At 38.4% G+C, this 26,361-nt stretch overlaps 1 protein-coding gene across 1 annotated transcript in view; it reads left to right on the top strand.

Annotated features, from left to right (window-relative positions):
* The first annotated feature begins 1,871 nt into the window (after positions 1-1,871).
* Positions 1,872-26,361, top strand: part of LOC306877395 (pre-mRNA-splicing factor CWC22 homolog) — a 49,173-nt gene continuing 24,683 nt past the window's right edge. Inside the window, exons 1-11 of the mRNA XM_079429161.1 lie at positions 1,872-1,973; positions 6,717-6,816; positions 10,313-10,533; positions 11,570-11,622; positions 11,711-11,797; positions 11,916-12,176; positions 23,770-23,898; positions 25,000-25,168; positions 25,253-25,306; positions 25,385-25,520; positions 25,609-25,815. Coding sequence (XP_079285287.1) covers positions 1,911-1,973; positions 6,717-6,816; positions 10,313-10,533; positions 11,570-11,622; positions 11,711-11,797; positions 11,916-12,176; positions 23,770-23,898; positions 25,000-25,168; positions 25,253-25,306; positions 25,385-25,520; positions 25,609-25,815 — 1,480 coding nt within the window. The 5' untranslated portion in view covers positions 1,872-1,910. The remainder of the gene's footprint in view (positions 1,974-6,716; positions 6,817-10,312; positions 10,534-11,569; positions 11,623-11,710; positions 11,798-11,915; positions 12,177-23,769; positions 23,899-24,999; positions 25,169-25,252; positions 25,307-25,384; positions 25,521-25,608; positions 25,816-26,361) is intronic.

Below are 26,361 nucleotides of genomic sequence, written 5' to 3'. Positions count from 1 at the left end.
GTGAGTTTTACAAGAAAATACTATTTCAGTCTTTCTGCTTCAAAATTGCATGCCTAAACTAGTTTTCACTCAGAAATAGCTAGTAAATTTCAAATAATTCAAATACATGTATGTTTTTCACTATATTACCCTTTACCTTTTTGTTACGTCATACTGTAAATCATTTTGTGCTTCATAATTGTTTTACTGTAAACATTTAGCCAAAAATTGAGACAAATAGCCCCTACTACTATACCCTCCCACACTTTATTGTGAAAAGCTCTGCTCCTGGAAGAGGAGGAGATGTTTTGAGTAGCCTGATATTTTATGTCCCTTGACATTCACGCTTTTGCAGACTAACTGCTTTGAGAGAGTCAGAGGTGGAAATAACAACAACAGCAGGGAGGCAGTTCAGGTCACTTCACAACGGACGTGTCGTTTCGGTTAAAGAAAATGTCACATAAGTCCTTAAACAAGGGAAAGGCAGGGAAAATAAACCCCCTTCGGGATGGAATAATATTTAAACAAAACCACTGTCTTAACCTTTACTAAAGAAGAGCTGGATGGGTCACGAATGCTTCACATGAAGTTGTTAAAAGCTTATGAAAATCTTTTCTTTGTCATCATACAGTATGTGTGATGGTTCGAAAGCAGGTGTATATATTTTTAAAACCACAAGCTGTTCATGACTCATGCAGTGTATGAGGAGGCAGCATTTATCAGAATGATGCTTCAAAGAAAACATGCAGCCTGTACGGTTAAATGCATACAGAGCCAGAGATTGTAGTTAATGTCAATAAACATGGATTTGTAAAGTAGACCAAATGCAATCCTTGAAATTATTAATTTAAACAATGATATAGAGCACGCAGATTTCTAACGTCTTTAACTTGTTAGGTAATATCAATGATATGACGTTTCAAATGCGTCTGAAATGACAAAAACATATACATATAATTAATTATTTGACCAAAATATTGCTATGGACAGTTTGGTGGCTGGACATTGGTAGGGACACGCCCCCCCCCTAATTCTACGCCCCTGCATTCTTGATTTTGGGTACGTCTTCTAACCTAATTTCAAACTCTCCCCATAATAAATGGATGTAAATTGTAAAAATAAATAAATAAATAAATGGATGCAAATTGTAAATATAAATAAATACATACATACATACATTTTCCAGAATCTATTTAAACTCTTTATCTTTTAAACTCTTCCATAATAAATGGATACAATTTAAATAAATAAATAAATTATGATTTTGCATTTATTTTCATTATTATCATTATTATTTTATATGAGTTTATTTTTAAAAAATGTATGCCATGCATTTTAGACAGCACCTTTCAAAAAGAGTTCAAAAACAGACCGGAAGGGACAGTGTGAAGATCAGAATTGTTGTTCATTGAAATATTTTTCTATCATGATCTGAGGGGAGGTTTATTACACTGTAAAAAAAAAAAAAAAAAAAAAAAAAAAAAAAAAAAATTGATCCAACTTAAAATTTTACGGCAACCAGCTTCAGCAGAATTTTGAGTTCTCTCAACTTCTTGTTTTAAGTTTATACAACAAAAAGTTAAGAAATTTCCTAAAAAAAAAAAATAAGCTGAGAGAACTCAAAAATCTGCTGAAGCTGGTTGCCTTAAAATTTTAAGTTGGCTCAACTTTTTTTTTTGTTTTTTACAGTGTAGGCATCAAATCAATTATTTTTTTGAGAGCTGTGATTAAAAAACAACAACAACAACAACACTACACCCTATTGAGACATCTGTTTCCTGGCGCAAAGTTGTTATTTTTCCATTAGTGATAATCATCCAGCATATGTTCAGTAATGCAGTGTGACTGCAGAGGAAAAAACCAAACGGTTGCGCTCCACTTCGGAGCCTCGCGGGCATCCGTAGCGTCAATTCCGGAAGACAACGGGAAAGATGGCGGCCGAGTCAAACAAATCCGAAACGCCATTGAATATGAGTCCTATATCCAGAAATGAGGTAGGAACATTATAATTCTACCCGCAGTAAAACACGAATATGTATGCTTTCCACGGCGGGGCAGTTTAAATTGGGTCGTGTTTGTGTTAGGTTGGGTTTTACGGGGGTGGGCCTGCACACATGGAGCAGATGGCGCTGCTTTAGTGTGTGTGTGTGAGATTAGTTGTGTGCAATATTGAGATAAACACGGACAAAAACCAATAATAAACACTCATACTGTTTCATACAAGTACAGCAGTCTTTTATGGGTCCCTTGAGTCTCTCTAAAGTGAAATTATGTTTCCTAGACAGGTTACATGGTTTTAAGCAATAAAGCAACAAATAACGTTACCGGTCGGTTACATTTAAACGTTTTCTGTCTTGTTTAGAAAATGTTAGCCGTCATATAGCCTTGTTATTTATTAAGTAGGTCTAATTGTTTCATATGTTAGTGGATCCCCTTTGAAAACATTCAGCATACAAGCATATAAATTACCATAATAGAAGGTTTTGTTGAAATTATTGGTCTCTTCTTGTGGCCAATTATTGTTTACATAATGCAAATTATATTGCGCTTTGAGAAGAACCATTTATTCCATGGCATGCGTCTTTCTGTTTTCCTGGCAAAGTCTCCATGCAGTGTTTCATTCACGTATTTAAGGGTTCATGTCATTTCAAAGCCGTTTGCCTGTGAATAATAACAGACAAACTGAATTAACAAACTACCGAATCCCTCTTATTAGTTTGGCACACTATATTAAAGCATTTCATTGTTTTGATTTTGCTTTTATGTACGTTATTATTGCAAGGCCACATTAAACACATCAGGCTGGGTGTGCAGAATGTGAACATCTTATAATTTGGAGCGCTATACTTCAAAAGTTTGGGTTTGGGAGGAATTTAAATCATGTTTTTGAAAAAATCTCTGATGCTCACCGAGGCTAACAGTAATAATGTGAAAAATGTTTACAATTTAATTTTTTTTTTCCTTTTTTAATGTATTTTAAAATGCAATTTATCCCTATGATGGCAAAGCTGAATTTCACCTGATTTTTCAGAAATCATTCTAATATCCTGATCAAGAAACATTTCTCATCATCATTAATATTGTAGTTGTGCTGCTTAGTATGTTAGTGGAAAGCATGATACATATTATTCAGGTTTTCTTTATAAAAATATTAATATGCTGATTTGCTGTTTAAGAAACTTTTATTATTATCAGAGTTTAGAATGGTTGGTTTTTTTTTATTTATTATTATTTCTCAGGATTCTTTGATGAATGGAGGGATCCGGGGATCGGCATTTGTCTGAAATTGAAAGCTTTTGCAACATTATAAACTATACCATTCAAAAGCTTGGAGTCAATGTAATTTTTTATTAATTAATATTTGGGAAAGAAATAATAGGATTTAATACATTTATTTAGCAAGGATGCTTTAAATTGATCTAAAGTGATAAGGGGAAGTCGTGGCCTAATGGTTAGAGAGTCGGACTCGTAATCCAAAGGTTGTGGGTTCGAGTCTCCGGCAGGGATTGTAGGCGGGGGGAGTGAATGTCCAGCACTCTCTCCACCCTCAATACCACGACTGAGGTGCCCTTGAGCAAGGCACCGAACCCCCAACTGCTCCCCGGGCGCCGCAGAATAAATGGCTGCCCACTGCTCCGGGTGTGTGTTCACGGTGTGTGTGTGTGTTCACTGCTGTGTGTGTGCACTTTGGATGGGTTAAATGCAGAGCACGAATTCCGAGTATGGGTCACCATACTTGGCCATATGTCACGTCACTGTCACTGCATTTATAATGTTTGCGGATGGAGAGCAAACCTCGGGGAGACCTGAAGGGATTGTACTCAGCTGTTTTCAACATAGTAATAATGATGAATGTTTTTTGAGCAGCAAATCAGAATATTAAAGACACATCTTTTTCGCCATCACCTGACTTAATACTAGTACTTACCTATTCTATTCTTTTGGTCTAATTTATTTAAAAAGAAAACGCACACCATGCTATGTGCACTGTGCTAGGCTAACTGAGACTTGTCACAGCACTTGTATATTGTTGCTCTCTCGTGGGTCAGATTGCTTCTACTTTGTAAGTCACTTTGGATAAAAGCGTCTGCTAAATGAGTACATTATGTAAATGTAAAAAAGTTTGATAGGAAAAATAAACATTTATTTGAAAGATATTTTGTAAGAGTTTAAATGTCTTCAGTTTTGATCAATTTAATGTGTCCTTGCTGAAGAAAAGTACTAATTTCTTTCTTTCTTTCAAAAAAAAGGGAACTAGATGTAAACATAGACTTAGTTCACACTGCAGGTCTTAATGCTCAGATTTTTTTGCGCTGTTGTTCACATTGTCATTTAAATGCGACTGCCATCAGTCTCATGTGTGAACCGTATACGGCCCTGAAGTGACCCGCATGCACAGAAGAAGATGTGATGTCAAACGCAGCGCACTGTGTTTGCGTAAATAAAAATGGATGCTGCTCGTGTTAGCATGTGTTTAGCTATTTTTAAGTTAATGTGCAATCGTTAATGTGCCTAAATAATGTGATTGTGATTTTAATCTTCCCGCCTCTTCCAGCGCAGAATTGTGACGTCTGTCACATTTCAATGACGTAAAAATCACATGAAATGCGACATGGCCGTTCAGACTGAAGTCTCATTGCAAAACATCGGATATGTATCCGATTTAGGACCACATATGAAAGTGGCCTGGGCCTGATTTGAAAAAATCGGTTCTGTGCTGTCAGATTTGGGCCACTTTAGCCTGCAGTGTGAACAAAGCCATAGACTGTAAATCATCGTTATGTATATAAATGATGCTAAAATGACTCGAAACCGTAAATTGAATATAATGTAACAAATGTGGTGAAACTGAACTCGCGTTACAAGAAGTTTGTGCTTTTCTTGACGTGTTTGGGACATGTTCATCTGTTTTCTCACATTATTTTGTTTCATTGTTGCATGTTATAGGAAACATGTTTTTAGATTCCATTTTAATGGTTTAAATTTTAATTGTACAACAAAAAAACATGTCTATTTAACTGAATTCATAAAACCTCAACAATTGAATAATTTATTGGAATTATTAATAGGGCCCTACAAAATGTTTTATTTTTCTCAATAGATGGTCTCGTTCTAGCAGAGCTTACCTCCAGCCTCAGTTAAACACAACTAAACCAGCTAATCAAGGTCTTCAGAGCCAATAAAATCTTTCATGCAGGTGTGCTGGAAAGAGCTGATATGGCTCTCGCTTCCCTCTCTCACATATTATCCTCTTTTGTCGTCGACCAGACACTGTGTTTCTGAATGATTTATTCCTCAAATGCTCAGCAGCATTCTCAGTGTGTGTGTAACTCTGAAATACCAACCTAACTGCTGAATGGCAGATCCATGTTTGAAAGACCAGTTTCCCATAAGCTTGCAGAAATCACTTGAGTCGTCCCACAGCGTACGGCCTGGGATTAGGCTCAGTGGGGACAGATAGGACGTCGAGAGCAAGACTCTCTTTTTTTTTTTTTTTTTTTTTATATATATATACAGAGGAAAGCAAGCTCATGGCTATTCTTTGAGTGGCCCGCATCCGTCTGCGGCCGATGCAGAAACAGCACGGAGAGTTTCGCATTACCGACACCCCAGAAAACATGCATCTGCTTCCTGCCCGTCCTGCTGAAACAGCAAATTGAATTTTGATTGAAACGGTGGCAGTGGCAGCTGTGAGTGGCATATTCGGTGAAATCGAATTTAGAGAGAGATGCTTTACTGCAGCTGGGTGAGAATCAGGCTGTTACTGCCGCTCCAGATGTTAGTTCACTGATAGCTCCTCTGCTGTCTGATCGCTTCCCAGCGCCGCATGTAATTGAAGTTTACTTCCCTACTGCAGAACATTACTGTCTGAGGTGTTTTGCGTCTTCAGCATCTCTGGCCTCTGATAATATCCATTTACGGGTTTCGTAATATTTCCACACAAATGACTTTTTTGGAAAATGATTGCAATGTGGTCAACTTTTAAAAATGCAGTATAAACTGTCATTTTACATTGGTTATTTTATAACAGAGGACTTGTTTATGCATTGTATTAAATGGATAATTCACCAAAAAAAAGAACATCAGCCTCATGTTGTTCCAATTCTGTATGAATTGCTTTTATTTTGAAGGATGTGGGAAACCAAACAGTTTCTGGTCCCCATTGACATTCCATAATTTTATATTTTTGTCCATACTATGAAAGTCAGTGGAGACCAGAAACTGTTTGGTTTCCACATTTTTCTTTTTTTTAATCTAATATTTTTAGTTTATTTTGTTTGCTTTTTGGGGTAAATTGTCCCTTTTACGTCATAAGGCCTCTGTCCTCATTTCTTCTGAATATGTACTTGTAAAAATGTTTTTACTACTTTAGTTAAGGCAGTATTTCTGACGAGTTTACGATGAAAGATTTGAGTTTTCATCTACTATTTGTTTTAATTTTTCAGCTTTATCAGTAGAATAATCGTTTGTGCAATAATTGTCGAGTTTCTTCTTAAATAGAAGTGTAAATTGAGTCCAAAATGTTTTCCCAGCAGCTCAAACCACATTCCGAGGTAGTCACAGTAGACCTTTGACTCAAAATCATATTACAGGTGGTCACAGGAGACTTGCCTTTGCATTCCTTGGCTTTCTTACTAGCACACTGTTCTTGCAGCGTGCACTTAGACCTACTGTACTTGTACTTTGTTGCAGCACTAGTGTGTTCTTACTCTGTGTGTCCTCTCTCTGCCTTCCAGCCTCCCAGCCCAGGAGAAATGGAGCAGCGTGAGAGAAAGGCCAGCACAAGTTCATCTGAGGATGGAGACAGTGATGGTGATGACCGCAGGAGGGTTGTTGGTAAGTTTATTCTTTGATTATTTATTAAAAAAAAATTCCCTATTGCAATAGAACAGTAGTCACAGAAAATTGCAAATAATTGTGAATAATCGTAAATCACATTTTGCCATCGATTGTTACAGGGAAAGTTCACCCCAAAATGATAATTTACTCAATGTTGTGGATCACAAGATATTTTGAAAAACATTTTTAATGACAGCCATTGGGGTCAAGTAGGGATGTAACGATTCACTCAACTCGCGAAGAGAAAGGAAAACTTGAAATCACATCATATGACCCCTTAAAAAAAAAAAAAGGTTTGGAAAGATGTGAGTAAATGATGAAAAATTTAACTTTTTGGGTGAACCGTTCCTTTAAATCATAATGCCACTGACTCTATGTCCTCTGAATATTATGGTTAAAAATAATTCAGTTCAAAATAATAGAACAAAACCGTATATCCGATGACCACAAAACGTTTGCCTCAGCACTAAACTGGCACATAAGCCTGCTTGTTTCCTCACAGCTGAGACCTACTTCCAACATTTCCTAAGTCAGCACAAGGACGAACACAGTCACAGAGCATTGCTTCATGGTAGACGCACCTGTTGTGGGTGAGAACACCGCTTTCATTTGACGTGAAAAATGACCTCAAACAAAAGGCTTGTTTCTAACAACTGTGAGGAATAAAATCTCTATTTTTGGTTAGACTGTACAATTAGGATTCATTGTGATTCTTTTTTAGCTCTAGGCATTTTGAACAACTGCAGTTGAATCTGACTTGAAATATCTTTAATATTATAAATAGGTTTTCAGTTTTTTTTTTAAGTCTCAAAGGAAATAGTTGTATTTTTCCAAGTGTAGTGTGAATAAAATAGTGAATCGAAATGTAATCACGATGGTCTTTGATGCAAGTCTTCCCTTAATATCACTGCTAGTTTGTCCCTCAGACGGCTCCTAAATCAACCTTGTATGGCAATGTCAAGTCAGTAATCAGTGTTTTCCCATAGAGGTCTGTATCTCAGGGCTCATCTGCATCCGGCCTTAGTGTAGCGCTGCGGACACGTATAACATTGCTGCTCATGCCTGTTTATTTGATCTATTGCTCCCTGGTCTCTAGAGCTCATCACCAACAGTCTCACTTCAGTAGCTCTTATAGTCTGTGTTATCATCCATAAAATGCTTTCAATCATCCCTTCTGCTGAGCTGTTGCAAATCCGAAATCTGACCAAGTGAAAACAACACAAGTCTCCTTCTGTCTCCTGACACCTGCACAAGGATACTTGACCTCACATGGGTATAATTTCCATGACTTGCCTTACAAAACCCAGGGAAAAATCTCACCTGTTATTGAGTGTTTAATTAGAATAGGGATGCACGATTTATAATTTCAGCATCGAAATAGAAGGTGTGTAATGTTTAGTATAGGCTACTGATCATTATATCTATACTGATTGTTTTCTTTGCTCACACACAGACACCGACATGACAGCTGTACAGAAATTTTGATACCCATTTTAAATAAATTTAGCAGCAGAGCTACAAGCAATTTTCAGTGCTTGAAATCCTTTTAGGCTATCCTTTGCTGAAACTTCTGCGTCGCCATGGTTGCTTAGAAATGGCAGATGCCCCACGAATCGCAAGCTCCCGAGCGCTTTGGAAAGGAGGAGAAAGCAGCGCAGCTGGCGTTTTCCATGTGTTTTAGGTGCACCATGTGAACGGCCCCAAAATCTGTCTACACTGGACATGACAAAGCGACACAAAACTTGGTGTCTGTATGCCATTACTGTCTGGGATTTGTAGTGTCGTGCCGCATCCATTGTAGACAGCATCACTGATTAAAATGGGTCGCGCTGCGCCACTCGCATCCAGTGTAGACATGGTGAGAGCCACGCAGATGCACGAGTTATTCACTTCCGTATCTATTTGTGCCTGAAATGACACATACGTGTGAAACTATGTCACAATACATGTCTCTGCAAGTATCCTCGTAAACACCGTTGCTTATGGCTTAGGTGAAGGTAAACAATTGAGAGAGAAAATGGATTTCTGTAACAGTATATTCACAGCAGATTAATGTTGCTGCTTTCTGTTTCAAACATCAAAATACTTTTTTTTTTTTTTTTTTACAGAATCACTTTTGTAGCCTTAATTTTAATGGATTTAATTTATACAGTGAAGAAAATGCAGTGTTATTTTACATTTGATTAATCAATTTCTGTACCTGAAAACTGTCAGACTTGGCCTACTTGAAAAATATAAAGCACTGTTTATTTCATTTGTATCTTTGTTCTATTTATCTATGCTTGTAATTTGTTTATTTCCTATGCTGATTTACTCACCTATAAAATCACCTACAAATTGACTTTTTATTTTATTCTTGCCATTTAATGTATTTGCTTCTAGTATTCTAATTTAAATGTTTTGTTTCTAACCATATTTATACACAGTTGTAGCATTATAATGTAACATTATAGTAATTTTTTTTTTTTATTGCTGTACTTTTTTTTTTTTTTTAAGGAATATTTCACTTATGTGGCGCCGTGAGACAAAAAAAAAAATCTGTAGACTCTTTAAAATATTTAAAATCTCCTTGGAGGTTTTTAGTCTTTGATTTGATTCATGCACATCACTTACCTTCATTCTTAGATTTTGACTTGCATACCATGTCGAGATACCTGCCAATTGGTTAGTTGCTTGTCAAAGCGTTCGTTCCTCGAAGTCTTTCTAAAATTTTAGGATCACTGTTGAAGCTCGACATTAAGAGTGAAGCTGCCACTGAGATTGAGCTCCATATACCAGCTGTCTTGGAGACACTTCACACTGCGACTGCAGCCATTATATATTTCAAGCTCATTTAACAAGAATCATCATTTCATGCATTTTTAAAGCGCTGCACTGTTGTGTGAGTGTTAAGTCATTATCGTAAATGCCTTCGAAGAAAGAGTGAAAAATGGCATTGATAAAGGCTTGAGTGCTTTTGTTCCTTTTATTTGGTGGCTGTGTTTGAAGTGACAAAATGATCCACAGGAAAACAGCAGGTGTTGAGTCGCAGGCCCAGTCGCAAGCTTGGCAGAATGATCTGCTCTTTATGATTATTTCATGGGCTTTTATGCTCCCCGGCACTGATTCAGCACTCAGTTATTGAGCTTTGGCTTCTGTTGTTGTGAATGTCACTTCAGGTTTGCAAGAATCCTGCACTGAATCATTTTCCCAGAAACGATTTAACTTAAATAGAAATGTAAATCCAGATTTGACTCCAAGCCTGTGCGGTATGATGGCATGTGTACCGTGTAACTGTAACTGAATTCTTGAAATACTCCATAGGCTTTTGGGGAAAGAAAACAACCTTTTTTTGACTGCTAGTACTGAGAGTGCTCTAAAAGTGTTTGTGGCAAAGAATTGTGTTCTTCTCTTTATCATGCTTCATGCTTTCTCTCAACATCTTTGTTCGTTCCTCATTATGGTTTTGAATGATGGCAACTGTCTGAAAACCAAGTCTCAATGTTTTTTCCAGATGACCATCGTAACCCTGAAGCAGGTAGACCCGAGGGTTCAGCTCCACCTAAGGACACTGGCTCCAGAGATGGGAGTCCACGAGCGGGCAGCCCTGTGGCAAGAGCATCATCCAGGGCCCGGCACAATCAAGGGTCCAGCGGCTCAAACAGTGACAGCAGTGAAGACGACAGTGATGACGGTGTTATGCACAGGATAAAGAGTAGTGTCACACATATCAAGGTGAGTTACAATCATACAGCATTTTATAATGTTAAAGGGGGGATAGTTCAGATTGTAGATTTGGGATGTGCTAGTTATTTTATGGGTATTTAATTTAACAATGATTGGTAATTTAAGTGGTTAAGCAATTAATCGATATTAGCATAAATGTAACCATGTGGGTGGCTGCCAAAATCACTCTGTACAAATAATTAATAAGATAATAAGTGTTTAAAGTTGATTCTGCTGGTATAAGGAAACAGTTGAAGTGATCGCGCCGGAGCTCGCGCACACACAAACAAAAAAACAAAAAATACACACATCCGTTCCAGCATTGCTAACTTGACAGCGCAGTTGGTACTTTATCAAAATAAAATACAGTGTACCAAACATCAGCGCGGCCGCCTCTGTGTCACCGTTGGAAGTACAAAGCCTGTAATTTACATAATAAATAATAGTTTAGCATTCTGATACATTACATCACAAATATGGAAATGGACGAATGAGAGAGGTAGGATACACGAGCACAAAGCCCCATTTCGCAAACAGTTGAGTGCGCAAGCCTTTAAAGTATACTGCTTTGCCAGTCTATGTGAGAGACGCGTTCAGAATCGGCACATGGTCACTGTCTAGTGGGCTTTGTTTTCAAGTGTACAACTCATGGTTAAGGCTAGAAGGGATACGGATGGTGCTACATGGCATTCACTGTTCTTCTTTATTCTTCTTAAAAGTTAAACGATACATTTCAGTTTGGCAAGATGTTCAGGAAAACCCCAACAAGTAAAATCCATACAGGTTTATGTAAAAATAACATGTTAACCAATGCAAGAAAGAATAAATGACAGAAATGATCTTCTCTGCTGAATAAAGCCTTGTCAGATCGCGCTGTTCTTATGAGGTAAATTCCTCGTTGGTCTTCTTTCAAAAATGATGAAAATTAAATGAATCTTTTTTTTTTTTTTTCAGAGTAAGTACTATTAAAGTCATGTGATCTATAAGTAGTTGACACAAATTGTGCAACTACTATGCTTTGCTAATGTGATTGTGTTTGTTTCAGCGCGCCTCTGACGATGAGAGCAAAAACAGACAAAGAAGCTCCTCACCTGACAGGTAAGTCTGTTGTCTCAATTAAAAAAAAAAAAAATCAATGTAAAATTCAGAGCTTTCTGTAAACTGGTGTCATTTATCTCCATTTTAGGGATGAAAAGAAGTCACAGTCAAGATCCCGCTCCAGATCCCGCTCTAGATCTCGTTCTCCTCAAGAACGTTACGGAAAGGGTCGTAGGTGAGGGAATGTTTGTTTATGTTCTCGATAAATATGCTGTTGTCTTTTTCGTCCTGATGTAAAATAGTGCACCTTTCAGTTCTAATGTTTTCTTTGTTCTCCGTTGTCCTCGCATCAGGTCCAGGGAGCGTGAGCGAGATCGAGACCGCTATGATGACCGGGATCGTTATGAGCGGCGCTCCAGCAGAGAGAGGGATTGGGAACACAGGAGGAGGGGAAGGTCAACCTCCCCAGCCAAAAATTATAAACCTCCCACTGAGGAGCCTCCAGTTAAGAAAAGGAAGGAAGCGCTGGACCCCATCCTGACCCGCACTGGTGGGGCCTACATCCCACCGGCCAAACTGCGAATGATGCAGGCTCAGATCTCTGACAAGAGCAGGTTGGTTTCACTTTGCTCAGCAGTCCTACGTTTTATATTTATGTATTTTTTTATAGGGTTAAGGGTGTTGTTGTTTGATATAAAGTTTATTTACCTTAGGCTATATATTTATGACATTGCACTTTGAAAATCCATCATTGGGTTTGAAGGATATAAGAAAAAAAAAGGGAATTAAAAAGAAGTAGGGCAATATATTGAATATTGACAATATTTTGTTATTATTTTAATGGTGATGTAAATACATACATGCAAAAGTATTTTTTTTTCATGTTTTGTTACTGCTTTAAATTACTTTTCCACATCAATCTGCACTTCATACACTATAATGGTAAAGCAAAAAAAAAAGGTTTTTAACATCTTTGCTAATTTATTAAAAATAAAAAATTTAAATGATTCCATTGCATAAGTACTCATACCCTTATCTGGGACAGTTGGAATTTAGCTCAGGAGCATTCATATTGCTTGTAGGTGTTACTACACTTTGAGTGAAGGCAACCTGTGGCAAATTCAATTGAATGGATATGATTTGGAAAGGCACACACGTCTTAATAAAAGGTCCAACAGCTGATAATGCACATCAGAGCAAAAACCAAGCCCTGGGGTCAAAAGAACAGTCTGTAGAGCTCTTTAGAGCAAAGTGTGGCAAGACTCAATCCTCTCTTCAGTGTAGACACCTGAAAACACACTTAGAATTTGCAAAAAAGTACCTAAAGGACCCTCAGACTGTGACAAATAATATTCTCTGATCTCATGAACCTCAATTCCAAGCTTCATGTTTGAAGGAAAGCAGGCACTGCTCATCACCTGCAGAGTACCATCCCAAAAGTAAAGTGTGCAGGTAGCAGCCTCATGCTGTGGGGCTGTTTTTCAGCGGCAGGGACTGAGGGACTCGTCAGAGTAGAAGAAAAGCTCAATGCACCAAAATATAGAGAGAGCCTTAATGAAAACCCAGTCCAGAGCATTCAGAACCTCAGACGAGCAGAAGGTTTCCCTTCCAACAGGACAGTGACCCTAAGCATACAGCAAGAGTGGCTTTTATACACAAAGCTGTGAATGTCCTTGAGTGGCCCAGCCACGGCCTGACCTTGAACCCAATCTAATATTTCTGGAGAAACCTGAAAATGTGCGTCTGCCCCCATCCAACCTGACAGAGCTTGAGAGGTGAAGAGGTGAGGAGAAGAATAGCAGATAATTGCCAAATGCTGATGAACAAAGCTTGTCGCATCAAACAAAAAAGACTTCAGCTAAATATTTAGTTAACGGTATGAATACTTATGCAATGTGCTTATTTCAGTTTTTTTATTTGCAATTAATTTACAAAGTTGTGACTGTTCTGTTTTTTCTTTGTCAATATGGTGTATGGAGTTGTAGGGGTTTATTACATTTTATAATATTAATATTAATACGTAATTTAAACAAATAGTTTAATTTAGCTCAAAGGGAATCATTTATGATTTTATAGGGATTTGAACAGAATCAGCGTTACGGCGATTCACTGAACGAGCCGTATAACAAACTCTGCACTGGATATTAAAATCCCAAATATAGTGAAAACACTATTAAATAGCACAGTAACGAAATCGACAGATTAAGGCATTAACTTGTGAGCAGAAAACACAAGATACTTCTCTTTTAAAATATAAATCAGATTTTATTTATATAAACCTAAGACATAAACTAATCTAACACATGAACACAAGCATTCACACATTCACACGTTGCAGAAAGAGAGAGAGTGAGGAAAGGATGAGTTTAAGAGAATGGAAACGTGAAATCCCAAGTTTACAGCAATATGTTCTATTGCATAGACCTAAACAACCATCAATCACTTATTTAACCCTCGCTTTGAGTTTCTCAATGAGGCTAAAATTTATATTAAATACACCAATTAGAACCTGGTAGAATCTGGAGGTGTGTGTTGCTTTGCCTGCGTAACGGGGTTGTGTCCTCGTTGCAGACAGGGGGTTTCCCGAAGTGTCTGATTGGCTGGAAGTTCAGTAGTCTTTGAAATGATGTCTCTTGGGCGTTGGCTTGCTGGACGTTTGAAGAAGTGCAGTCGAAGCTTTAACATTAACACACGAAACTCCACGGAAAGAAAAGAAAACCAACGTAAAATAGTAAAATAAAATGATGTAATGAGACTAAGTTGTTTTCCTTCTCATTATGGCACATGAGGCCTGAGCATGCTCAAAGAGCAGCACGCACGCGGTGAGAGGGACGAGAGAGTAAAAGGCAAGAGAGAGAATGGAGGATGTCCTGAGGTTTTAAACTCAGCTTCTGGACCGTCCTATCTGGACGTATTGACCAATTAGGTATTGTCCTTGCTTAGCTAGGGTGTGTTCTTCACATCATAAATCAGCCTGTTATCAGTCACATGGTCCGAATTTTAGAGGCTTTGGCAAAATATACCTTTTTGAACATGATTTCATAATAAGACTATGATGCCTTTGACAAAGAATTGATTGGAAGAAACATTTCAAGCATGAATTCTCAAACTCATAGATACTAAACATGCAATAGGTCTCTTTAAGGCTCGAGCCATTCAATACTCATTAAAAGCAAGACATATTGAGTTATTAAAACAAGGATATTCAAATGGGTTACATACACAATATGCAGTTATGCATAGAAATTATTAGTTTCATTAAAATTGAAAATGAAAGTCTTTATGTGGTTCTATGGAGAACGAGGCATGTTCTTTAGAGAAGGAATGTTGGTTTGGAAGGTCTTTTATGTGTGGAGACACGCCCGAAAGAGTCTGTAGCTAATGATTTTCTATCACAGGTTTACGTGTGAACATCAGTCTTGATTACTTGCAACCAATTTGACAGTCTCCTTCTTGAATTGGAATTATCAATAAGTGTTTCTTTTTTCCTCAGTGTTGTAAGTTGTTTGGTGAAAAAGGCTTGCTAGTTGGGAGTTGCTTGCCCCAAACTAGATTTATGACGTCCTGTTCCTTAAGGCCTCTCTGCATTCCAGCTCCTCAGGTTTCAATGTTCCAATGCATCTTAAAAATGGTCTGATTCAGTCTATGATATCCTACATCTCCCCCTTTCGATCGGCGAGGTGTTTAGTTGAAGACGTCGTCGAGCGCTGGAAACACAAAGGCAGAAGAAGCAGACAAGAACACAGCAAACAACAAGACAACACCTCCATAACAGTTACTGTATTGGTGCAGGTCCTCAGGTTATTTGAGGTACAGACGGTTATATTCAATTAGTCAGTATGGTTTAGTAAATTGAACAATTCAATTTGGAAATTGTTGTTCTAATTCGGTTGAATACTTTGATCCTTCGATCAAGTTTTGTGATTTAAATTTGTTTGTTCCTTCTAAGTTGTCTTAACTTATGAATGTTCACCTTTAGTTTCTGGTGGCATCATTTGTGGTAAAATGAATTGACCTATCGTGCATGGAGCTCTCTGGCTTCCATTCAGTTTAGAGTGGCTTGCGGATATTAGGTGTGACGAGTCAATCCTAATATCAGACCTTTGACCCTTGCAGGGTGTCTAGGTGTTTCACCTACTAAAGAAAGAGGGGAAGGAAAAGTATAGGTGAAAGCTGCTGTGGGTTTTCCTAGCGTGGTTTGCAACTTCTGTTGAGCTAGGATGTCATGTGCAGCTAGGGAGTAATGTACCTTAACTTAGTGTCAGGTGTTCTACCTATTGTGAGGATAGCTGCATGTTTCTTCACGGTGGTGTATGTAACATTGTCATGCTCCAATTTGTATATTCTTACTTGTGAGAAGAATATGTTTGTGGAATGTGTTATCAGTAGATGTGGTTACCTCTGGGTATAGGTAATGTTATGTGTGTTAGTGGTGTAGTGTAGGTGTGGTCAGATCTGTTTCAGTCTGTGTTGTCTTCCCCCTTTTCTGGTATGTCAGTGAAGACTGGCTCGCTGCATCCTTGGCGTGGATGAGGGCGTGTCCATGATCTAATGGGGGTCAGTCCAGCAAGGCAGGAAGTTCTTTAGCAGACAGTCGGAGGTAGTTTGGCATGGCTGTGTGAAGCTGGGATGCAAACTTCGTCTCCTATGTTGCATTCCTCTTGTGCTGCCTTCTGGATGTGGCAGACGTTCTGACCTTCTGTGCTTTGGTGGTTGCTGTTGCACAGACATGAATGTGGTTCTTGAAGTTTGAGTTCATTTAGCAGTTTGTTAGTGAGTGATGGGTGACTGAGGTGATGTTCTCTGGTACCTCAGTTTTCATCAGTGGTTGGCCGTGAGAGACTTGTTCATCCTGGGTGGTTGTTGAACAGGTGCTTGTCATCTCTGATATGGTGTTGTACCATGTGATCACCGGTCTTCCGTTCTGTCGCTGGTCACAGCGAGCATGACTCAATTTTGTAGTCATCCGTGTTCAGCTTATCTTGAAGGAACTCTTTCAGTTGTTTCATGACTTGTTCCATGTCTTCTGATTGTAAGCCGTCTTGTTCTTTTGCATACTCAGCACTGTGCATGTCTGAGTGGTGCTGAGGTGGGTTTCGCGGTCGCTTACCCACACGAGTCGCCCTTGGATGAGTCAGGCGATTACCTTTGAATGTCTGGTTAGGTTTCCAGTTGTTGTGGTTTCTTGAGAAGCGTGGCTGGTCCCATGGATTTCTCCAGCGGTTGGGCTGATAGCTGTCGTGGACATGGGGGTCACGTTCTCTGTGCTCTTGATGGAGGACTCTGGTGTTGTGATGCAACTGGGTGTCGTCCAGTGCAAAGCTTGAGTCTTTGTTGCCAGAGTTCAAGAGTGTGGAGGTTGTGTTACCTTTCTTTGAGGCCATCTTCTGCTTGTTGTAGGCCTTCTGTGTTAGGTCACGCAACTGTTGGGTGGTCATGGAGCGTGGACAGGCCATGACGCCTAGATGGTGGCTGACTCCAGGGTGCAGATTTCTTAGGAAGAGGCTTTTGAAGTGCACATCCTCTTCAAGGTCAGGTTCGTTGTGTGCACCGAAGTAGGCTTGTCGGAGTCGGTTGTAGTAAGCTTGTGGAGCCTCTTGTCGACCTTGTTTGGTTTCTAAGGCAGTTAAAAGTCCATGTTCAGATTCAGAGTCGGTAAACTCTTTAATCAGGACTTCACGAAGTAGCTGGTAGTCTGACTTCGTTCGACTGGGCTGTCGATCTAGAAAGTTTCGTACCTCGGAACTGGACGTGGCTCTAAGGAGGTACAACCTGTCTCTGTCAGTCACATGAGGTCTCATTTCCAGATAGAAGTCGATATCTTGAAGATGGGCCTGGATGGTGTGGCCCTCTGTGGAGTTCGGGTCGAACTTGCTGATGTTTTTAGACAGCTTGTCGAGGTCTTTGATGGTCATCCCATGTGCAGCTCCGAGGTCTGCTTGGATGGGAGGTTTACTTTCGTTGACAGGAAAGGGTTCTGTGGCGAAGGCAGGTGAGGTTTTGGGTTGTGGCTCTTCGCTTCTTTCGCTGTATACCAGTTCTTGGATGTGGGACTCTGCTCTGCTCAGCAGAGGTGAGGCTGAGAGCTGTTTCTCTCGCCTTGGCTCTTGTTTCTGCTCATCAGCATGTTTAAGTTCTTTTCTGACCATGTAGAGCTGATCGTTGGTATCGTCTATTTGTTGGGTCAGATTGTCTATTTTAGAGCTGTACCTTTCAAGGTGGTCTTTCAAGGCACTGACTTCAGCATTCTTGTCGCTGATGTCATTCTTGGCTTTCTCTAGGAGCTGTTCAGCATACTGGAGTCTGTTTACCAGGTCTTTCTGGGCAGCCTTTGCATGTTGTTGGTCGAGCTGAGCTGCTGTCAGGGCTGCTTGGAGCTCCTTAACTTGTTCCGTTGATTCCTGCTCCCTTTCGTTGGGTGCTTTGTGTTGATCTTGAACTTTCACTTCCAGCTTGTCTATGCGGCGTTGAACACATGTCAGCTCCTCTTGAAGGTGGGTGACGTGCTTGTCGCTCAGTTTCAGCTGGGTTGTGAAGGCATAGCTTAGAGAGCTGGCGATTTTGACTAGCTCCTCGTGGTTGATGTTCTGGCTTGAATCTTGTGTCAGGAATCTTCTCAGGCTTAAGATTATTATTAAAAATAATAACAGTTCAAGGGTCTTGGGGGTGAGGCTGTCTGTCGTGGCTCTCAGCCAAGTGTTCCCATCGTCCCCTTGTGCAAAGGGGTTTGCAGTCTGCGGCATGTTGGCACGCTAGGGAGAAGAGAGACTGACACAGATCTGTGTGGAGTAAAAGCCTATGTGTAGGTGAGGCAACTAAGTGTTGTGTCAGTGATTTTGAACCACTAATGTAGTGTGGTGGTGACGACTGTGTTGGTCGCAGTGTCTAGGTGGTAGACTAAAGATGTGAAGACTTCGTCACTCTAATGAGGAAGAGGGGAAAGAGAGAAACAGGTGAAAAGCAAATTCAATTAAAATAAACAATTCCCTTTTTTTTCAAATGAGAAATTATTTATTTTATTTTTTTCAATTAAATGTTATCAAGAGGCAAACAATATTATTAAATCTCTGTTCTCGACAGATGAATATAATAATAATTCTGATATCTCTTTTTAGTCTGACAGGATTGACAACGTACACCTTACAGTTGGACCGCTCACCAGGGAGGCTGCAAAGGCAACGGTTGCTCAAAACGTCTCTATTAAAATTGATCTCAGCGTTGCATGAGATGTTAAAATTTTGATTGCGTTTTTAATGTAGGGAGGTTAGGAAGAACGATTACAATCAAATTCGTAAAGATGATTAGTCCTTTTGACAAGCTTGTGTATCTCATTCACTTAGAATTGATTGATGGTTCTTACAGGTCCCCACAAATGTGAAAAGTGAAGATGAAAGAAAGCAGGAGAGAACAGGAGAGAAGAGAAAGAGACAGTAAATGCTAGTCCACTAGCAAGCAGTTATGCCGACTACGAGTAGAGCGTTGTTTTCAGTTGCTACACAACTTAACAAAAATAAATTTTGGTGAAAGAGATTTGTCTCTTAAATTTATTTGAACTCGTAGTGACGGATAACAATGTCTCCTATTAATGCTCAGGTGAGACAAAGTAAAATTGAAATTAAATAAAGGAGAAAATCAGTAAATAAAAATAGAAAATAGTGGCTAAGTCTATAACCAAAACAGGAAGAATGAGGGAATAAAACGCAATAAAGTAATGAGTGAGTATAAGTCTGAATAGAATCTATGAATATGGGTAATAAATCGATTAGATAGAATAAGTTTACTTAAACTTTCCAAGTTCAAGACTTATTTGTATCTAAAATGATTAGGCCCAGAAGAGAATAATAGAAGTATTGATCATATGAAATGATCTGAGGGAAATTTGAATGATTCCAAATAAATTTAATGTTTTAATTAAATTTTGAATTTGGCACAATTAATAATTGTGAACTAGTATTTCCCTTTCTAGTAAAATGCAAATAAGTGGTAAGAAGTGAGAATTTAGAGAAATAAGAAAGAGGAAGACCAACAAGTCTATTAGTTGAGAGGTGTTTAAAGGGTTAAACCACTTTAGCTTTCCAAACATACACACTGTATTAAACCACCGGAGGTTAATGCTAACTGCTAACCTTTGAGGCTAATCTTTAGCATAAACTTGTACCAGGTAAACAACTGTTTCGTTAGCTTTAGAGTTTGTTTACATCAGCATCAATGTGCTGCGCGTGCGCAGTACAAAGTTGCTCCGGAAGTAGGTTAAGACTTCCGTGTCACGATCGTAACTGTGGAAACCAAAACAAACGTTGCATTGCCAGTACAGTTAAGCATGTTACATGAAATGTCAGCGCATTTCCACACTGTACAAATAAACAACACCGCTTTTAGCTGTTCTGCGATGTGGCGCTTAAACTCTCAGTTCGTTCAGAGTTAAACTTTATTAAAATAGCAGCTTGGTACTGCAGGGAAACAGTGCTGTATCAGAATATAACGCATAAACACAACAGGTTTTCTTCGCTGTTGGTTCAAAGTTAAACTTTACTTGATAAAGCTTTTAAAACTCCCATTAAAATCTCCCGGACACACGCGGTGTTGAGCGAGATTAACTTCACTTAGTGAACAGTTACACAAACAGACAAGCGTTATTGTCTAATGTTTAACTGAGGGAGTCATAGATGATTTAACAATGGAACACGCACTGCTAATCAAACTATGAATAATAATGGCTCTGATAAATAGGATTGAGGGACACGCTCAAAACTATTCTTTATACACCGATTTATTTCCCGTTTAAATCGCTGCAGTTTAGCTTCGTTCTGCTAACAGACTGAGATTCAGGAGAATAGCTACTGACTGACCTGGAACCCGCAGGACATCACTTCAGCTATAAATAAAAGGCATTACAGAAAGAGAGGAACACGCTCAATTTCGACCTTATTGTACGATCTCAGATGTTAACTTTAAGTTCACTTACTGCAGTTTGAGAAGCTCTTTTGCTCAGTTACAGCCTTCTCTGTGTTGTTCAAGAGGGGCGCGCGCAGCTGACGTCACTCACGCGCACGCGCACACACACACACACAAGTCTCGTCTCTCATCCGCGGCAACAGAAAAAGATTAAATAACTCGGTTTATGCTCACAATTTAGATTAATCTGCCCGCATATCCTCCACCAATAAAAATGTAGGGGTTTATTACATTTTATAATATTAATATTAATACGTAATTTAAACAAATAGTTTAATTTAGCTCAAAGGGAATCATTTATGATTTTATAGGGATTTGAACAGAATCAGCGTTACGGCGATTCACTGAACGAGCCGTATAACAAACTCTGCACTGGATATTAAAATCCCAAATATAGTGAAAACACTATTAAATAGCACAGTAACGAAATCGACAGATTAAGGCATTAACTTGTGAGCAGAAAACACAAGATACTTCTCTTTTAAAATATAAATCAGATTTTATTTATATAAACCTAAGACATAAACTAATCTAACACATGAACACAAGCATTCACACATTCACACGTTGCAGAAAGAGAGAGAGTGAGGAAAGGATGAGTTTAAGAGAATGGAAACGTGAAATCCCAAGTTTACAGCAATATGTTCTATTGCATAGACCTAAACAACCATCAATCACTTATTTAACCCTCGCTTTGAGTTTCTCAATGAGGCTAAAATTTATATTAAATACACCAATTAGAACCTGTTAGAATCTGGAGGTGTGTGTTGCTTTGCCTGCGTAACGGGGTTGTGTCCTCGTTGCAGACAGGGGGTTTCCCGAAGTGTCTGATTGGCTGGAAGTTCAGTAGTCTTTGAAATGATGTCTCTTGGGCGTTGGCTTGCTGGACGTTTGAAGAAGTGCAGTCGAAGCTTTAACATTAACACACGAAACTCCACGGAAAGAAAAGAAAACCAACGTAAAATAGTAAAATAAAATGATGTAATGAGACTAAGTTGTTTTCCTTCTCATTATGGCACATGAGGCCTGAGCATGCTCAAAGAGCAGCACGCACGCGGTGAGAGGGACGAGAGAGTAAAAGGCAAGAGAGAGAATGGAGGATGTCCTGAGGTTTTAAACTCAGCTTCTGGACCGTCCTATCTGGACGTATTGACCAATTAGGTATTGTCCTTGCTTAGCTAGGGTGTGTTCTTCACATCATAAATCAGCCTGTTATCAGTCACATGGTCCGAATTTTAGAGGCTTTGGCAAAATATACCTTTTTGAACATGATTTCATAATAAGACTATGATGCCTTTGACAAAGAATTGATTGGAAGAAACATTTCAAGCATGAATTCTCAAACTCATAGATACTAAACATGCAATAGGTCTCTTTAAGGCTCGAGCCATTCAATACTCATTAAAAGCAAGACATATTGAGTTATTAAAACAAGGATATTCAAATGGGTTACATACACAATATGCAGTTATGCATAGAAATTATTAGTTTCATTAAAATTGAAAATGAAAGTCTTTATGTGGTTCTATGGAGAACGAGGCATGTTCTTTAGAGAAGGAATGTTGGTTTGGAAGGTCTTTTATGTGTGGAGACACGCCCGAAAGAGTCTGTAGCTAATGATTTTCTATCACAGGTTTACGTGTGAACATCAGTCTTGATTACTTGCAACCAATTTGACAGTCTCCTTCTTGAATTGGAATTATCAATAAGTGTTTCTTTTTTCCTCAGTGTTGTAAGTTGTTTGGTGAAAAAGGCTTGCTAGTTGGGAGTTGCTTGCCCCAAACTAGATTTATGACGTCCTGTTCCTTAAGGCCTCTCTGCATTCCAGCTCCTCAGGTTTCAATGTTCCAATGCATCTTAAAAATGGTCTGATTCAGTCTATGATATCCTACAGAGTGAAGACTAATTTGTGAAGATTAAAAAACAAATTTAAAGCAGTTAACATAAGGCAGCTACATAACAAAACGTGAAGTGATGTGACCAAGTATTGTTACCCATACTCGCAATTTGTGCTCTGCAATTAACCCATCCAAAGTGCACACACACAGCAGTGAACACACACCCGGAGTGGGCAACATTTATGCTGTGGCGCCCGGGGAGCAGTTGGGGGTTCGGTGCCTTGCTCAAGGGCACCTCAGTCGTGGTATTGTGGGTGGAGAGAGCGCTGGACATTCACTCCCCCCACCTACAATTCCTGCCAGACCTGAGACTCGAACTTGCAACCTTTAGGTTACGAGTTTGACTCTCTAACCATTAGGCCACGACCCTGAAAATGAAGGGGTATGAATACATTCGCAAGGCACTGTATATATCCCAAACTTTTGAACAGTAGTGTTAATAGGTCAAATGTTTGTTACTTTGTATTGTTATTTTGGTGTTTTCTGGCTTTGTGGAAAACAGTGTAGGAGATTATGCCTACATATTTATTTGAAAATGACTTTATTTGTATCAAACTTTATGACTTTATTTATTTCTTCTAATCTAATTGTCTTCAAATTACTATTGTTCAATGATCAGCCATTTAAGCCATACATAATATAAATACATAAATACTAAAATATTTATTGAAAGCTATAAAAATTAAAAATATAGAAATTTAGTTTTTAGATTTATTGCCCAGCTCTAATAAGGAGTGATCATCAGATAAGAAAGGTGATCTTTGTTGATTCATCTTGAATCATATTGATTTTGAAGTATTTTCAGACATTGTGATAAGAATAGATTGTGATTTATTGATGGTGGGAAACGCATCCACATGAATTCAATGAACGGTCGATTAAATTTCCTCATGCAGCAGAATGGAGGTCACCAGCCAGGAAATATAGAGGTGTCCCTTAGGGGTGTGGGATATCTATAGCAGAAGGAGTGGAGCGCTGGCCTGTGCTTGAGGCCAGACACTGGAAGATAGGTGATAGAGACAATACTTCAGAGATCAGTCTCAAGAGCTAAGGGCAGGAAATTAGTTGGTGTGGAAAAATAGCAGTTCTCTAAGGATTCGAGCACGACTTCAAAACTCCTTAACATCAGCATTTTCCAGGCTATTTCATGCTGAAGTACAGACTGAGAAGCAGACGGCGTTGAAGGTTTTGTCCTGGTATTATGGTTGTGCCAAATATGACCTTTAAAATGGTCTATTACTGGGCGCTAAAGACAAGTGTTTCAAGATCACTGCTGTGTTAACAGGCTGAAAGTGTCTCGTTCAAAAGATCTGTGTAGTTGTTTTTTCATCCATTCTTTTTTTTTATTCCACAGTTTGGAGTATCAGAGGATGAGCTGGGAAGCCCTGAAGAAGTCCATCAATGGTCTGATCAACAAAGTAAACGTTTCCAACATCGCCAACATTATTCAAGAGCTGCTGCAGGAGAATATTGTGAGGGGCAGGTAAAGATCAAAGCTCTTGTGTTTTACTCCGAATCAGAAAGAGCTTTATTGACAGGTATATTTACATATAGGAGGAATTTGTTTTGATGACAGATAGCTGACTTACTGACTTACTCTATGGCCATGTTCTTGTTGTTCTTTGCCTTTATTTCTATAGCGCTTTACTCAATAGAGACAGTAACTTCACAATATTGTACAGAAAAGTAATTGAATCAGTGATGCGAACTTCAATTATGAGGCAAATCCAAATTTGGCTGTAAAGCAGCTTTAACAAGACAGTAATGTCATTATTCAGCTTCAGTCAATGCGGTGTTGGTTCAGTTCAGTTGAATAACTGTGTAAGTTCATCAATTATGAATCGAGTTCAATTCAGCTTTAAGCAGATATCATCTTTTGACCAAATGCATAATCCCATAAAAGCATTGTAACAAGTGTAGTGGAAAAAACAAACAAAAACAAAAAAACATCCAAGAGAAGTCTCAGTTTAGAAGTAATAGAATTTTTATTTGTTAAATACAGATCACATAAATATCAAATAAAAATTATATTACTTCTAAAAATGCTATTACTGACTTGTTCTAGTATATTATGTATAACTCATTCAGTATTGAATGGTATTGATAAAAACAACTCGGTGTGGTTCAAAATGGATTATATTTATATATATTTTTAATATCTATTTATATAATGTGTGTGTGTGTGTGTGTGTGTGTGTGTGTATATATGTATGTATAAAATATAGTTAAAACTAATACTGTGAAAAATTACTACAAATTAAAATAGCTCTTATCTGTTGTAATACATTTCAAAATGTAAGTTATTGCTATGGCGGCAAAGTGGAATAAAGCTCACTCCAGGCTTCAGTGTCACATGGTCCTTCTGAAATCATTCTAATTTGCTGATTTGCTGATGAAGAAACATTTCTTACCTTACTATCAGTTCTGCTGCTAAATATTTTTGTGGAAACCATGACACATTTTTTCACGAATCTTTAATGAATAGAGAAAAAACAATTTTTTTTTAAATGGAAATGTTTATAGAAAAGAGTAAGACAGCTCATTTGTTTGACTTTGTTAATGATCCTGGCGTGTCTCTCTCCAGGGGTCTTCTGGCCAGGTCTACACTTCAGGCCCAGGCTGCCTCTCCCATCTTCACCCATGTGTACGCTGCTGTGTTGGCCATCATCAACTCCAAGTTTCCTCAGATCGGAGAGCTTATACTCAAGAGACTTATCCTCAATTTCCGGAAAGGTTACAGGAGGAATGATAAAGTAAGACTTTAGGTAGCTGGGTACTGGTTTCTAAACGGACCACCAGTTTAAATAATGTTCTAATTTTTCTTTCTGTCTTTTCAGCAACAATGTCTCACAGCATCCAAGTTCGTGGCTCATCTCATCAACCAGAATGTGGTACGTCCTTTTAACAGATTTTTGTCTATAAACCACAGTTTATTTTGTAGTTTGTAATTGTGTTTTCATTGTCTCAAGGCTCATGAAGTCCTGTGTCTAGAGATGTTAACCCTGCTGTTGGAAAGACCCACTGATGACAGTGTGGAAGTGGCCATCAGCTTTCTAAAAGAGTGTGGTCTCAAACTGACAGAGGTCTCACCCCGAGGCATCAATGGTACATTCCTTACTATTTGATTTATTTTTGGTTATTATTGAATGGATGATTTTATCTTATGTTATGTCTACACTGTCATATTTTTCAGCTATCTTTGAACGTCTGAGGAACATCTTGCATGAATCAGAGATAGATAAGCGTGTACAGTACATGATTGAGGTGATGTTTGCCATCAGGAAGGATGGGTTCAAGGACCACCCTATTATCCCAGATGGGCTTGACCTAGTGGAGGAAGAGGACCAGTTCACACACATGCTTCCTCTGGAGGACGATTACAACACAGAGGACATCTTAAGTAAGATATAAGGAATTGGCATGGGCAGATGGCTGATGGCTGATTATAGATTTAAGTAAAAATTTATTTGAGATCTACAGATCTGAGAATTTAATAAACCACTGATTTTATATTTTAATATTTTATGTAGTCTTTTTTGCCAAATATGATCTTTTTCTCTTTTTTTTTTCGATTTGAGATTTCAATAAACTACTGATTTAGGATTTCATTGAACCACCGATTTAATATTTCAGGAATATGAATTCACTTACTACCATTCAAAAGTTTGGTCGGTAAGGTTTTTTCATTATTTTGAAATAAGTCTCTTGCAACAAGGCTGCGTTTATTATAATAATAATAATACATTTTATATATTGGGATGTGCCTTTCTCAAACTCAAAGCTCTTTTTTTTTTAAATCAGAAATAAAGTAAAAAACAGTTATATTGTAAATAATGCTTTATATTTTAATGTATAAAATGTAATTTACTTTATTTAATGACAGCTGAATTTTTAGCAACTTCAGTCTTCCGTGTCACATGATCCTTCAAGAAATATTTCTTATTAA

The sequence above is a fragment of the Barbus barbus genome (assembly GCF_936440315.1).
Source record: "Barbus barbus genome assembly, chromosome: 11".
Classification (NCBI taxonomy): Eukaryota; Metazoa; Chordata; class Actinopteri; order Cypriniformes; family Cyprinidae; genus Barbus; species Barbus barbus.
This window is presented reverse-complemented; position numbering and strand designations above follow the sequence as displayed.